The sequence below is a fragment of the Limulus polyphemus genome, unplaced genomic scaffold, assembly GCF_000517525.1.
Source record: "Limulus polyphemus unplaced genomic scaffold, Limulus_polyphemus-2.1.2 Scaffold1214, whole genome shotgun sequence".
In the NCBI taxonomy this organism is placed as follows: domain Eukaryota; kingdom Metazoa; phylum Arthropoda; class Merostomata; order Xiphosura; family Limulidae; genus Limulus; species Limulus polyphemus.
Genome location: NW_013666824.1, coordinates 147,783 through 162,108, shown reverse-complemented (window position 1 = coordinate 162,108; position 14,326 = coordinate 147,783). Strand labels below are relative to the sequence as shown.

The 14,326-nt window shown below is 31.9% G+C and overlaps 1 protein-coding gene across 1 annotated transcript in view; it reads right to left on the bottom strand.

Annotated features, from left to right (window-relative positions):
- The window catches only part of LOC106462632 (dihydrolipoyllysine-residue succinyltransferase component of 2-oxoglutarate dehydrogenase complex, mitochondrial-like), an 86,446-nt gene extending 73,090 nt beyond the window's left edge, over positions 1 to 13,356 (bottom strand). Inside the window, exon 1 of the mRNA XM_022389950.1 lies at positions 13,224 to 13,356. Within this exon, the coding sequence (XP_022245658.1) occupies positions 13,224 to 13,340 (117 nt within the window). The 5' untranslated portion in view covers positions 13,341 to 13,356. The remainder of the gene's footprint in view (positions 1 to 13,223) is intronic.
- Between the last annotated feature and the right edge of the window lie 970 nt (positions 13,357 to 14,326).

The following is a 14,326-nucleotide window of genomic DNA, read 5'->3' as shown; positions in this document are numbered from 1 at the left end:
ATAAGTTTTTAAATTCTGTTGTACAAAATGGTTAGTAAAGTATATTTACATTCCACTTTTGTTGTTACTTCTTGTTTCATACAGCAATTGTAACATACTTGATCACTGAGCTTTGCAGCTCTCTGCCACAAGCAGACTGTTTGTCGTCGAGTGAATAATGTGCATGCGTGGTTTTTCTTGGGGAAACATTCTAACTACACATGCTTATGCAGCAGGTTCTCGGTCAGAAAGCGTAACGGTCGTACATACAAACCAGCAGAATAACAGTATAGATTAGGGTTAAATTTATTGTCATGAAAATAATCAACTAATAAAATTAGGGATTCTGATTATTTAGTGTTTTCAATTATTCTGATAATTCAAGCAATCAAAATATTGCCATATTTGTTTGTTATTAAGCACAAAGCTACATAATGGCAGGAGGGGAATGTCTCATGGTTTGAGGGTATCAAGTTCATTTCCCATTGCCAATAAATTTGCTCACCCTGTCTTTGTTATTGAAAAGCTACTAAGGCTGTACACCACTGTCATTAACCTTATAATGCTGACAAATGAGAAAGCTACTTGTTGGAAGCACCCATTGCCAACTGTCTGTTAAATGAAGTATAAATCTACTGGCTTTTTTACATCGTGTTATGTTTGTAACTAATAATCATGTAACTGTATTGTTTAATGTTGTACAAGCAGACATTAATCTATGGGGAGGGGCCCAGGGCAGACAAATCCTTTAACCCATTTCTTATTTTCAGAAATTAATAACCATACCATTTAATGCTATATAAGCAGGCAGAGATCTAGAGGAGGGGGTCTGGACTATTACTAACTATTCTTAATGTTGTATAAGCATATGCATATCCAGGAGTGACAAACCCCTTTCACCCACATTTTCAGAAGTTAATAATGGTATTATTTAATACTGTGTAAGTATGTACACATCTAAATGGTAAGAACCCCTTTTCTTCCTTTTTTTGAGAAATTAATATAAAAACAATGAGACATAATTATACTTTTCATAAGACATTAGTATTAGACTTACTACGTTTTTAAACACTACATTCTTTATCTTATCCCTTAGGGATTTTCAAGAACTAGAAGAGTGTATAATGATAATATTCCGACCACACTTCTATTCACCATATTCACTGCAGTAGCAGTAAGAACAATAAATATGGCCAATATAGTGTGGTTGGATTATTATTATTATTATTATACATTCTTCTAATTATTGAAAATCCCCAAGGGACTAGATAAAGAAGATAGTATTTAAAAAATATAATAAGCATATTATAAGTGTCTCATGAGAATTATAATTAATCATAATAATGCTTTGCCAATTTATAAAAGGTGTTCACACCATAACTGTTGTTGTAACAAATGGCTTATATTAATATTGCTCCAACTACTACCATCTCTGTTGTATACCAGCCAGCCTGAAAGTTCTGGATTGAGTGAAATGCATCATTTGCAATGGATATGGTGAGTATCGTATGGTTGGAATACTATTAGTCATTCCCAAATCTGGGGATAATTTTAGGTACAGAAATAAAAGCATATAAACTGTAAGTAGGAAATAAAAACACTTTAATATCTGTTTTTTATCCTATTTTGTAAATATCCCACTAGTCAAAATCAACATTTAACTTTTTTCATATAAACTGAGTTTTAGACTTGTTAGTACCATAGAGGTGACATTATGATCTCTTGATAAGGATGGACAAGTCAAATAAAGGTAAATCTGTTATCACTTTTGTTAATTTCCCTTTGCTTATCTTATTGTTTCTTAACATATCCTGTCTAATCTTTAAACCAAACAATTTACAAAAATAAATCTGTGCTAAGCAAGAACATCATTTGCTGAAATTGAACTTAACAGAAAACAGAAATGTACAGTAATAATAATTTTAAGGTTAAAAAATTAAATGATGTAAGAATCTGGATCTAAACATATAAAGGTTTGACATTAATATTTAAAATAAATCAGGAACTTGAAAATGAATACAATTTTATTTCAGTTTGCATTAATAATAAATCAGGAACTAAGCTCAAACACCACACAGTGTTACATTACTTGTAACAATGTAATCAACTTGACTAAGGAAGGTGTCTTTTCATACTTATAAACAAATAACACGAGGCATTTATAGAGGAACACAGACTTTATTATCAGAATAGTAACTGACATAAATAAACCAGAAATGATTATTACAATAATAATGAAGGTGTTTAAAAAGAAAAATTCCATAATACTTCTTAATCACATGGCCTCACACTGCCCAACATTTCAAATTTCAATTCTTCAAAGAATCTCCAAATGAGAATCTGTCTTTTTCTCATATATAATGGATTTTGAAAATTTTTAAGTAATAGATTCCTGAGGTTTGAATTCAATGTCTGGAATCCCAGGGCAAAAGAAGAGACGTATTCCTGAGTGTGTTGAACATGTTTTGCACATGAAGTCCACTTTTTAGCCACAATCTGTTAATACTTTATTATTTTTTTTCATTTACGAACCTTTTCCTTTCTTTCATTTTAGCTTCTTTGTAAAATAAAGTACAAGGTCATTCTTTATTCTTGCTCTATGCTTCATCTTTACTCCTTCATAAAGTACACGGTCATCCTTTATTCTTGCTGTAAAAAATGAGAAGCAGAGATGAAACATAGAGCAAGAATTAAGAATGACCTTGTAGTTTATGAAGAAGTAAAGATGAAACATAGAGCAAGAATAAAGGATGACCATGTACTTTATGAAGAAGTAAAGATGAAGCTTAGATCTAATGCATTTGTAATTTTTCAAAGAATCTATAGTATGCACTTTTTAGATAATACCCTAATGAATTTAAGTTGTTTCAGGTATTATTCTGTTGATTTATTACTTATTTTAGATTCAGGGAGAGTCATGTCAAAAACAAAGAACTTTCAGACAAAGGCTTAGCAGAAGTGACTTGACATGTAATAAATGAAACAACAGAAAGGATTAAAATTAACATATAAAACCAAGCCTGATTTTTGTCTTTTAGTAAAATGTATGTTATAGTTTTTAAAAACAGCAATGTTTAATCAATCTTTATTGCATTTTCTAGTTCAATTTCACCTCCATGGGATAAATACCACCTTCATGTATTGGTTAACATAAAACAAAGGGAGCACTTGGCTTGGGAAATTAATAGCTGAACTCATTTCCCTGTTCCTAACCAATGATACCAGTTCTGAAGTTATATATTGTTCAATTTGAAAGAGACATGGAAGTGGTGTGATAAAAAAGAAGTATCATCAAAATCCAGATAAAGTGGAAAGAAAGTAGTCAAAAATCCTTACCTGCAAGAGTAACCACAAACTAAATTCAATGACTGCCTTTAGCTTTCATCTGTTTCATCTAAATGACTAACAACACAATCTAGTGAACGTTTTAGCAGTTAAAAGTGTGATCCACGGAGATGACATCAAAACAACGAACTTCACTTTAATTAACATTAGAAAGAGCAAATAATTTATTTCTTTTAAAACTTATTTGAGAAAAGTTTAATGAAGTCTAGTATTGTGTATAAGATTCAAACAATTACATAAAGACTGTTGTAAGAAATACACACTAAAGAACATGGTCACCTGGAAGGGTTACATACCATGGAAGTGATATATTTATGATACAGAAAATTTTAGTACATAAAAATAAAATACAATCTCAAAATTTCTGAAAGAAAAATATTAATTTTGAGGTAATTAATAGCTACATTTAAGAACATTTTTCAAAAATGTATTTCAAAATTAGAAAACAGTGGTTATAAGAATTCTCTCTATATTTGAGAATCAGTGATTACTGTACACTCTTCTAATTCTTGAAAATCCCCAAGGGTCTAAATAAAGAATGTAATCCAGAGCCCAATGAATGGCAAGAAGCTCCAGCATATTGATGCGAATAGTCGAATTTACCAATGACCCATGATTTCCTGTGTATCCAAAATTTCTCCCCAACCCATCAAAGAAGCATCTCTAAACAGGGAGACGGAAGAGGAACATCAGAGGGGGATCTCAAAAAACTGTTCTACATAAAAAAGGGTCCATACAGATGTTCCATAAATAAGACATGAGTTGACACACATTAGTTAACAGCACATCTCTACCTAGGAGATCACAACAACAGAGTAGTCACGTGTGAATGGAAGAACCAAGGAAGGCAAGCGCACTATCAGGGAATACATAAGGGAGTGTGTATCCTCTGAAAACCCCATAAGGGAGCAGTGGATAGCCTTGGACAGGAGATGGATGGAGGATAGATATCTCAGGAGAGTGGAAAGGGAAAAATGGGGGCAGGATGATTGATCTTGGGTAAATATCACAGAAGTATCAGGGTCGGAACCCCACACCTGGATCAAAGACTTTAAGGTTTGAGAGTCAAGAAACAAACCATCCAAATGATGGTAAGCAAAAATGTAATTATCCAATGTATGACCGTAAGGTATGCTGACCACAGAATGTAACTGTGCCACAAACTGGCCAGCATGGACCCCAATATCTGGAGAGGGGAGAAAAACCAGGTAGTCATAGGAGGGGGCAGAATGCAATAGGGAAGGTTTGGTTTGTTATGAATTTCACGCAAAGCTACACGAAGGCTATCTGCACTAGCCTTCCCTAATTTAGCAGTGTAAGACTAGAGGGCAGACAGCTAGTCATCACCACCCACGCCAACTCTTGGGCTACCCTTTTACCAATGAATAGTGGGATTGACCATCACTAAATAATGCCCCCACGACTGAAACGGCAAACACGTTTGGTGTGATGGGTGTTCAAACCCGCGACCCGTAGATTGCGAGTCGAGCGCCCTAACCACCTGGCCATGCTGGGCTGCAATAGGGACACAGACAAAAGGCAACATACTTGTGACATCATATCCAGAAAGGCTGAAGACAGTCTGGGGTCCTCCACAAATCAAGTGGAAGATGGGATTGCATGGCAAAGGAAGGAGGTGGAAAGAAGCTATCTAAATTGTCATAATCTTGTCCAGGTTCACTAGGAAAAGGAATATCTGGTCTGGGACCAGGAAACACCACAAGCCACAATATACTAAAAATTGAGACCTCCTCAACCAAGAGTGTGAAGCTTGAGAAACTGCAGATTGAGGTGCAGCAGTAATGTTAACTACTGTGTTAGTAGCAGTGATTTGAAATTCATAATTCAACTGAGAGTGGAAAAAAATTTAATACCAACAGTAACTGGAGTTTAACTGTAGAAGAAACAAAATTAGAAACAACTAAGTTGTTGAAGAAATTGAAAATGCAAAAATCTAAAGCAGACATGAGTGGAATTTGAAGATGTCTTAATGCTACAGTGTCAAATCGAGAAGTGAAGATTGGCTTCTACAGTATAAAGGAAGCCAGCCAGCTGTGCCAGGAGGGTGTTTTGTACCCATAGTAGTGGAGGGTTGTCGCATGTTTATTTACAGGCTACAGCATAGATATACCACATTAAACATGTGGGGTAGGAGGAAGTATCAAGGCTAGTTGTAAACAAAAACTTTGTGAATATAGAGGGCAGCACTGAATGAGAAAGCTATTATGTGAGAAAAGGTAAAGTACTGTATCAAAAGTATAATAGGCTTAATACTAATGTCTTATGACAAGTACAATTATAATAATGCTTCATTAGCTAGTAAAAGATATTCACACCACAACAATCAATGTCCTTATACTACCATATAACATCTAAAAGAAACATTAGATGTCAGTATTTTTAGCTATTTTTGGCTATTAATTACTATAAAAGCTTTTTTTAGGTTTTCTGAAATCAATGCAGATGGAGTCAACAGCAATTCAGTTAAAGCCTTAGTCAATAATTGATTATTTCGAAGTTGATACAGCAATGTGAATATCAATTAAACATTGACATAGTCATGGTAAATATTTGTGCCTTGGCTTTTTCCAGACACTCTAACAATATGTCTAGACTTTAAGAGATTTGTTTTCATCAAAGTTAATATTATTTAGGAAATTGGCAGCTCTTATAACATATACTTGTTACAGAATTGATTTTTCATTGTTTAAAAGTTAGAATTCTTTTGACAAAGATGTTTTTCATATTACTGATGTCTAAGATAAGTGAAAATACAATATGATAAATTTTTGTATTAAAAGTAGCAACTTCCTAAAAATAGTTAAAAAGTATTCTGTTTACAAATACTATAATTTTTTGTAAATATAATTACAAATAATCATAATTATCTAATTTTAATTACAAAATTTAAAAGTTTATTTTTAACTCATTTGTATTTTGTATCAATCACATTACTGAAATCACTAGATTATAATCCCAGTAGGCTAACCATTTACAGAGTATTTTAACTTTAATTCATATATTTCAGTTACTTTAGGACTATATTATCATAGTGGAAGTCTCTTAATGTAAAAAAATCTGGTTACAGTGTTACATGACTGTTATCATTTAACAGCAATACTATTTTATACACAGTCTTTTTAGTTTTCTTCTTATTCATTCCCTAATGGTTTTCATGAAGTTATAATAATCAAAAGATTTATTTTATAAAATATGTTGAAGTTATTTTAATTTTATTTATGTTGTTTAACTTTGTAGTACCAAGCTGTTCTACATACTTTACCTAGTTTTAGTTTAAAATTAAATTCACTAATTTTTTCTTTTTCTCTATAATTCTGAAGGTTGGAATATAGCATTTGTCAAGCATGTTTCTCCTTTTAATTTTTCCTTTCTCGTAAAGGAATAGCAACATGCTTCATAATTAGCACATCGAGTTATTCTTGTCAGTGAATCAGGCAGTAATTGCTAGTGGACTCATCCTGGATCTTCACTGTCCATTGGCCAACTGATCTAACAAGCAACAATCACAATTTTCTTGTGTCAGAAACTCAAGGGTTGATTGTCATATTTAAGACAATTATGGGGCTTGAGAGAGAGCAAATTTTTCATTGGATTTTATGCAGATTTTCTAAAGATTTCGTGTAAAATTTACCACAACTTTTACCAGATCTTACTTGTGTAATTATTAGATCTTAGAATAAAAGAGTTAGATTCATTTTGAGACTTCCACAGTGTTTCTGTCACTTTAGCTTCTATATGAGAATTCCTAAAGTTCTTGTTTTTGATTGCTGGTAACAGGTTTGTGTATTTCTTTGCAGTTTTACTCTACGAGTTCTTTTGTAATTTTAAATATAACTTTCGCTTTCATTATTCTTTTGAATATAATTTAGTTAAGTATCTAAGTTTTCCACTAATTGCCTAGCTCAAGTTCCTATAAATTCTGTCATTCACTAAGGACTTTTGTACAGGATGCTGTGAGGTTACAGAAAGATGAACATACACATGCTTTTAAAAATGGTATTTTACAATTTAAGTTTAAACAACAACAGAAAAAAGAAATAGATAAATGTCAAAAATATGAAGATAAACAGCATATGTCGGTTGACATAGCTCTTTATAGGATCTTGCAAAAGCTCAGAACAATATATAATAAACACCTGTATCCATAAGTTTTGAAAGAAAGATAATCATAATTTAAAAGTTAAACATGCAAGCACATGACTTTCATTAAAAAAGTCAGACAAAGTAATATCAACTGTCTTTCATATAAATCGCCCACATTCAAATCCTTTAACTTTTAACTAAGATGAATTGAATACTTGTGTACACATTATATCTTGTCTACTGATATAGCTAGTTTTACAAGTACTTTTGCCTGACTGAATCAAATTTACCTACATGTATATATCAATTTCTGAAGGCCATTTATTAATCTTGATGCTGTAATGGGAATTTTATGGGCACTTAGAATAATAGCCATTACATTTATGTGTTCAAATATATTAATGTGATCTTAAAAGGACATTAACTTTTAAGTTAAATTTGTTGCTTAGTTATTTACATTTATTCCTAAAAGGAGTTATTTTGGCAGTATTATCAAACACACAAAGCAAATAATATACATGTTATAATCATTCCGAAACAGAAAATGTGAAATTATGCAAATAACCTAAGACTCGTAAGCTTCACCTTATCCATCTACATATACAATACCTACACCAATAACACTTGTACAAAATGGTACCAGTAAAATATACAAGCCAGTACAAACATTTAAATTTTAAAAGTTTCAAATCTTCACTCCTTTAGTGAGCGATACAGTTGTACATTTATTTATATGCAGCATCCTTGCAGGTCAACTTTTCAGAATCTTCTTGGAAAGATGTTAGATATGAGAATTTGAAATTATAGAATGTCCATCTATATAATACTTTTATTATTTTTTGAAGTTTTTAATGATGACTGAAGGATGAAAACAAATTTCCATGAAGACAACAAACAACTTCGGATGTTTTTTGATTCCACCCAATGTTTTGGCTTATGCCTTTTGCTGAACTTTTGTGGAGAAAGGGGATGCAAGTTGAAGTGAAGACATGAACAAGATGGGACCACAAAACACATGCTTTCCATCTCTCTCCAGCAGCATACTGTACTTTTCTGTCTAAACAAAGACAAAACTGTCTCTTCGTCGTCCTGATATTTATCCTAATTTCTTTTACGTAATAGACTTTCCAAAGATTTAAATGATAATCAAAAACATTGTACAATTATTTAACTCTTAAAAAAAAAGTCCATTACATAAAAAAATTAAAATAAACAGTGTATCCAAAATTTGTGTTAACTTATCAGAACAACAAAGAGACAAAGTTTTATTTTTGTTTAGACAGAAAAGTACAGTATGCTGCTGAAGAGAGATGGAAAATGCATGTTTTGTGGTCTCACTGTACAAAAAGCCATCCAGTTCATTCAAGGTGTGTCTTCATTGCAACTTACATCCCTCCATAAAAGTTAAGAATAGGAATAACCTTTGTCAAATTCATTATAGTATCATAATATGAATTTTCTGTTAGCTTGGTCCATTTCATCATTGAATGGAAATAATCAAGATACCATTATTGAAAACATAATTAACAGTTATGCTTAACAGGTTTTTGTACGTCATGAATGCCAAATAGTAAGTGGGTTCAGTAGTACTTACGACTAAGCATGAATCGATAAAAGAAGGGTTAAGTGGGATTTGAATGAAGTGTTTCAGTTTGTTAAGGGACTTGTGTTGTTGAATCACCCTTTTTCATACTTAATGGTGAGAATGGTTGGACTAAAGGACACACATTTTAGCAGGGTAGGAGTCATCTTCAACTAGCATGAATTGATAAAAGAAGGGTTAAGTGGGATTTGAATGAAGTGTTCAGTTTGTTAAGGGACTTGTGTTGTTGAATCACCCTTTTTCATACTTAATGGTGAGAATGGTTGGACTAAAGGACACAAATTTTAGCAGAGAGTCATCTTCAACCAAGTTTTATTTCTTAAAGATGTGGGTTAGCCTTTGGAATGGGTTGCCTTCAGATGTGGTGAATGCGATAAATGTAATGGAGTTTTAAAAGAAAACTTGATAAATATTTAAATAATAAGGGCTGGCTTTGAGTTGTTTTTTTCTTGAGGTTTAAGTCTGAAGATGAGACAGCCTAGATAGACCAACAGAGTCCTTCCTGATCTTAGCCTTTAAGTTATATTAATTACAACTGTGTGACATACCACATTCTTATGAACTAATGCCATACATGAACATGTTCTATATTGTTTGTTCTTGATTTTTGCAATTTGTAGTAGACTCAACAGTCCTCAATTCTATGTTTACAAAATTATACAATAAAAATTAATTTGTATTGGCTGAATTACACCATTTTTCTATCAATAAAACAGTTCAACTGTTTAAACTGGGATATGTTCACAGTGTGCCACTGAACTATGATGACCTCTGAACAACATGGCAGCCCTTACAGTCTCGGGTAATGCAGATGATAGTTCATCAAATTAAATCATGATCAAATTTGCTAAAACTTTTCTCACTAGTCTCAATTTGCTATTAATTCATATCCAATTTTTGTAATTTAAACTTTAAAACACTGACTTAAATTCGATTTCAAATTCAATGACGAGGAACCCACTTTTGAGACTAATAATGGTTGAATGGGTAATGAAGAAAAACTAATACAAGTTTAACATAACAGCAAATGTACAACGTTTCGACAAGGTTTTGTCATTATCATGTACATGAGGTACATCAGGTCTCCAACCATTATTAAACACTGACTTAGTTTATCAGCTACAAATATTTGATTTCTATATACAATATAGTTCAAAAATGACATATTACTATGCATGTAATGTTGCTTGTCTAGGCCAATTAAAATTAAAGTATCGAAGTCTTAGCAACAAACAGTATCCCATGAAGTTATCTGCAAGCTTATCTGTGTATACAAACAATAACTGATTGCATGGCCAATGCCATGAAAAATAATAAGATCTGAATTCAAAAGTATATATTTCTTGGTAAGAATAAGAGGACCAGTGGCTCTAACAAGCCTTCATAAAACTCATTTAGAGGTGCTTTATAGTAGTGAGGTATCGAAAATTGAAATGGTGTATTTAAGTGTTTTACACTCAAATATTTAAGTGTATTTAAGTGTTTACGAAGAATTAAATTGTGGCAGAATGCTACAAGTTCTTCAAATACTTATAGAATGATAAGTTTCTTTTTTTGTGAGTGTAAAACACTTAAATACACCATTTCAAAGTCTCTTATTAGTAGTGGAGTGCCTCAGGGATCAGTGCCTCAGCCTGGCCTTCATCTTCGGGGTAGTTATAGTTGTATTGAGAATGTTGAGATATTACAGATGGACAAGAATCTGTTGGAATATGACTTTAAATCATAGTAATTCCAAGATAATGGAAACTCAGTCATGACAGTAATTAAGGCAGTGTTACTTTCAGAATAGATTCAAGGCCATACAAATGGGTGATTCAGTAACCCCAATTATTTTTACAAGTTTACCAATACTTTGAGAAACATTTTTGTTTCTACTTTACATTGTACATTCCAAGGAGAGCACCCCTAAAGTGAAAAACTTGTCTATGCTTCTGAAGGTGGTTAGCCTATAGAATAACTTGCCTTCAGATATAGTAGATTTTGCAAATTCGAAGAAGTTTCAATAATTTATAATCATAGTTGGATGCATGAAATGAAAAAGAGAAAATGGGATATAGTCTAGATTAGCTAAATGAATCCTTGTTACATCTTGGAATCAAATGAACAGTTTTATATGTCCCTATACCTCACAGATTAATAAATAATTTGGTAGTTAATGATGGACAGTTTTGCAGTCTTTATGCAACAATCTATGCATACACTGTGATTCCGTCACATCAATCAGTCTAAACAGTGTTAAGTTTATTTCATTAATCCTTACTCCAATTACTGTGGTAAATCTTTGTGGTATCATAGTCAGTTATTACAATTTATACATTTTTGTGTACTTATTAAGCTTCACCTTTAAAACATCATACAATCATTCACTTAAGTAACTAATAATTAATATAAAGTATAATTATCATTACTTCAATGTATTTCTTTCTTATTTAACAGGTACTAGATGTGCTTTTTTATTAAATATTAAATTACTTTTATTTAAAATGCTCCAATCAGTTCATGCAAAATTATCTAACCTATATAAAAGACAGTGTGTGTGTCACATCACATCATGCTTGATTTCTCAAAATAGTAGGAGTCATAAAAGCCAAAATGCATTTATCCAGATAGAATAGTTTGATTACTGTTTGCTCATTACAATTTTAGTAAAGGGAGTGCAAGGGGTGGTGGGACGTGGTGTCGTGAAACCTTATAAGTGTAGTGAGTGTTGGTTTAATAAGCCTAAAGACATAGTGTGGGATCATATAGCTTAGAGCAATGTGCATAAAATTTATCGTGAAACTAAAAATATCAATTCAATTTTAAACTTAAATCATTTCTGAATTAAGCTATTTTCTGTTATAACACCAATGTTTTTAATAAAAAATGGACCTCTTTAATCAATAGATTCCAAATTAAAAATATCAACAAATTTTTCCAGTTTTATTGCCTATACATTTCATTTTATACTTTCACTACATAGACTAACAACAATATTAGGTTACACTTTTATTGCTAAGCAGCATGACATAAAAGCCATTATTAGAATGTAGTGTTAACCTAACTGATTTTTACCAATAATTTATTCTATGAATATGCCACAAATTCATTTCATGAATGATCTTAATTTTGATTTGCTCACAAAGAAATTTGCTGACATTTGACTGCCTCGACTGCTCTTTTCTGCCTCTTTGTTGGTCAAGTTTTTATTTATTTATTTCAGTTAGCTATGAAATGCGAGGTTTGGGTATACTATGGGGTGGGGTTGGTAATATTTGCCCCGTCATTTTTGACGGGCAAAAAAGCTAGTTTTGATAAGAAATTATTGACAAATTCATCATAAATGTGACTATTGTTCACTTTCTAATTCAATGAAATTATTCATATTAGTAAAACATTATGTCTACTTTTTCTTATTAAATGCTAACTGGTCATATCAGGTGGTAGTCTCTACTACTATTACTAACAGTAATAATGTATTTACATTTTAATGAAATATTGCATGTGGAATACAAATTTCATCCATATCCTCAGCTTAATATCAACAGATAACATAAATAAGAGCTGTGTCTGTGATTGAGAAAAACTGTAGAAAATTAAGGGGAGGAGAGTTGCGAGTCTAATCTATATGAAAAAATATTAATAATTTTGGAATCATATGTTTGTTTGGTGATACTTATTGAAAAGGAATGGTTTTATTCAATGTTTTACATTCATTCTCAAAAATTATTGTTAAGTTATTAATAAATGAAAATGGCAAATTCATGAAAATATGAAATTAATAGTAAAATTGTGTATGGTGGAGCTTATAGAAAATTAAAGTCCAGAAAGTTATTGTTAAGGCGTAAAGGAATTCTTAAAAATAAGTCTTGTTGCTTATACTTTATTCAAGCAGAATATTTATCATCAAAAGTTTATAACGTTATACCATTCGGAAAATAGAGTCAAGGATAATATTGGTAAATTTTGATAGGAACCTTATTTTTGAAAAAAATAACATTGCAGAAATACTTGAATTTCTTTACTAGTAATTCTATTAGTAATAGTACTAGAGGCTACCACTAACACCGGTTGGAACTTGGAGTAATAGTAGTACTACAATAATTGTAAGCAAATACAAAACACTATACCCACGTACTTAATATGAATTGCAAATTGTCGTTTTTAAGAATACATCTTAAAGAGCTAAATTTTACTTTTTACGACTTACCTTTAATGTCGAAAACGCTCTAACGTTATGATTAAAAATAAACCGATTAAGTACACGGTTTACATTTCTCGATGAAGTTAAAGTAAATGCTGCCATCTTGAAAGAGAAGCTGCGCATGCACTTCTATGCTTATTTTTCTATATTCCCAATATAGCCCAACATAAATAGGAACACAGAACGAACAAGGTGACACAAGGCTATTCGGTCTATTGAGGTTATTCCTATAAAAACTACCCACCCCATCCCCACGAAAAAACAATAATAACATCAATTTTTGGTCTTTCAAACCCATATACCTTCTGAATAAAACCAGAACATGTTCACTTCAACAGACAATCTGCTCCTTAATTAAATATTTCTCCTTAAGAACAAGTACGTATCTTGGTTACTAAAGCTAATGTTTTTTTCTCTCCAATGGCTGAATCTTATCACCTCTTATTACTTCATCTTCATTTAAACAGTTGTAACTTTTGCGTTTCTTCTCACAGGTAAACCTTTCAAACCTGTAAAAATTCAGGAAGTTCTTCTTCTATACAGCCAATCGATATTATTTCTTTTGTAGTAGAGCAATTCTTTCCTTGGCAGGTATTTTTAAATTATCTGGTAGCAATAATAAATATCTGTATTTCCTCTTTTAACATTTCTACAAATTGGAACGCGTGTACATTTTCGTATATTGCTGTAGGCCTACGTTGCATATGACATTAACTAATGTACAACAAACAATTATTATTATTGTACAACAACAAAGTAACTGCGATAGATAACACACTAACTAGTTCACTTTTTTATATTGAAATCACTCTGTACTCTCTAACTAATCTAACGAGGTCTCACAAAACGTCGTATCTACAGTCTATACTAGCCTATAGCCTTTCAAAAATGACGGCGAAAGTACTATCATCCCTCACCCCATAGTATACCCTGAATTCACATTTCATAGCTAACTGAAATAAATAAATTTTGCGAAATCAAGCTTGACCAACAAAGAGGCATAAAAGAGTAGTCGATGCAGTCAAACGTCGGCAAATTCCTTTGTGAGCAAATCAAAAGTAAGATCATTCATGAAGTGAATTCGTGGCATATTCAAAGAATGAATTATT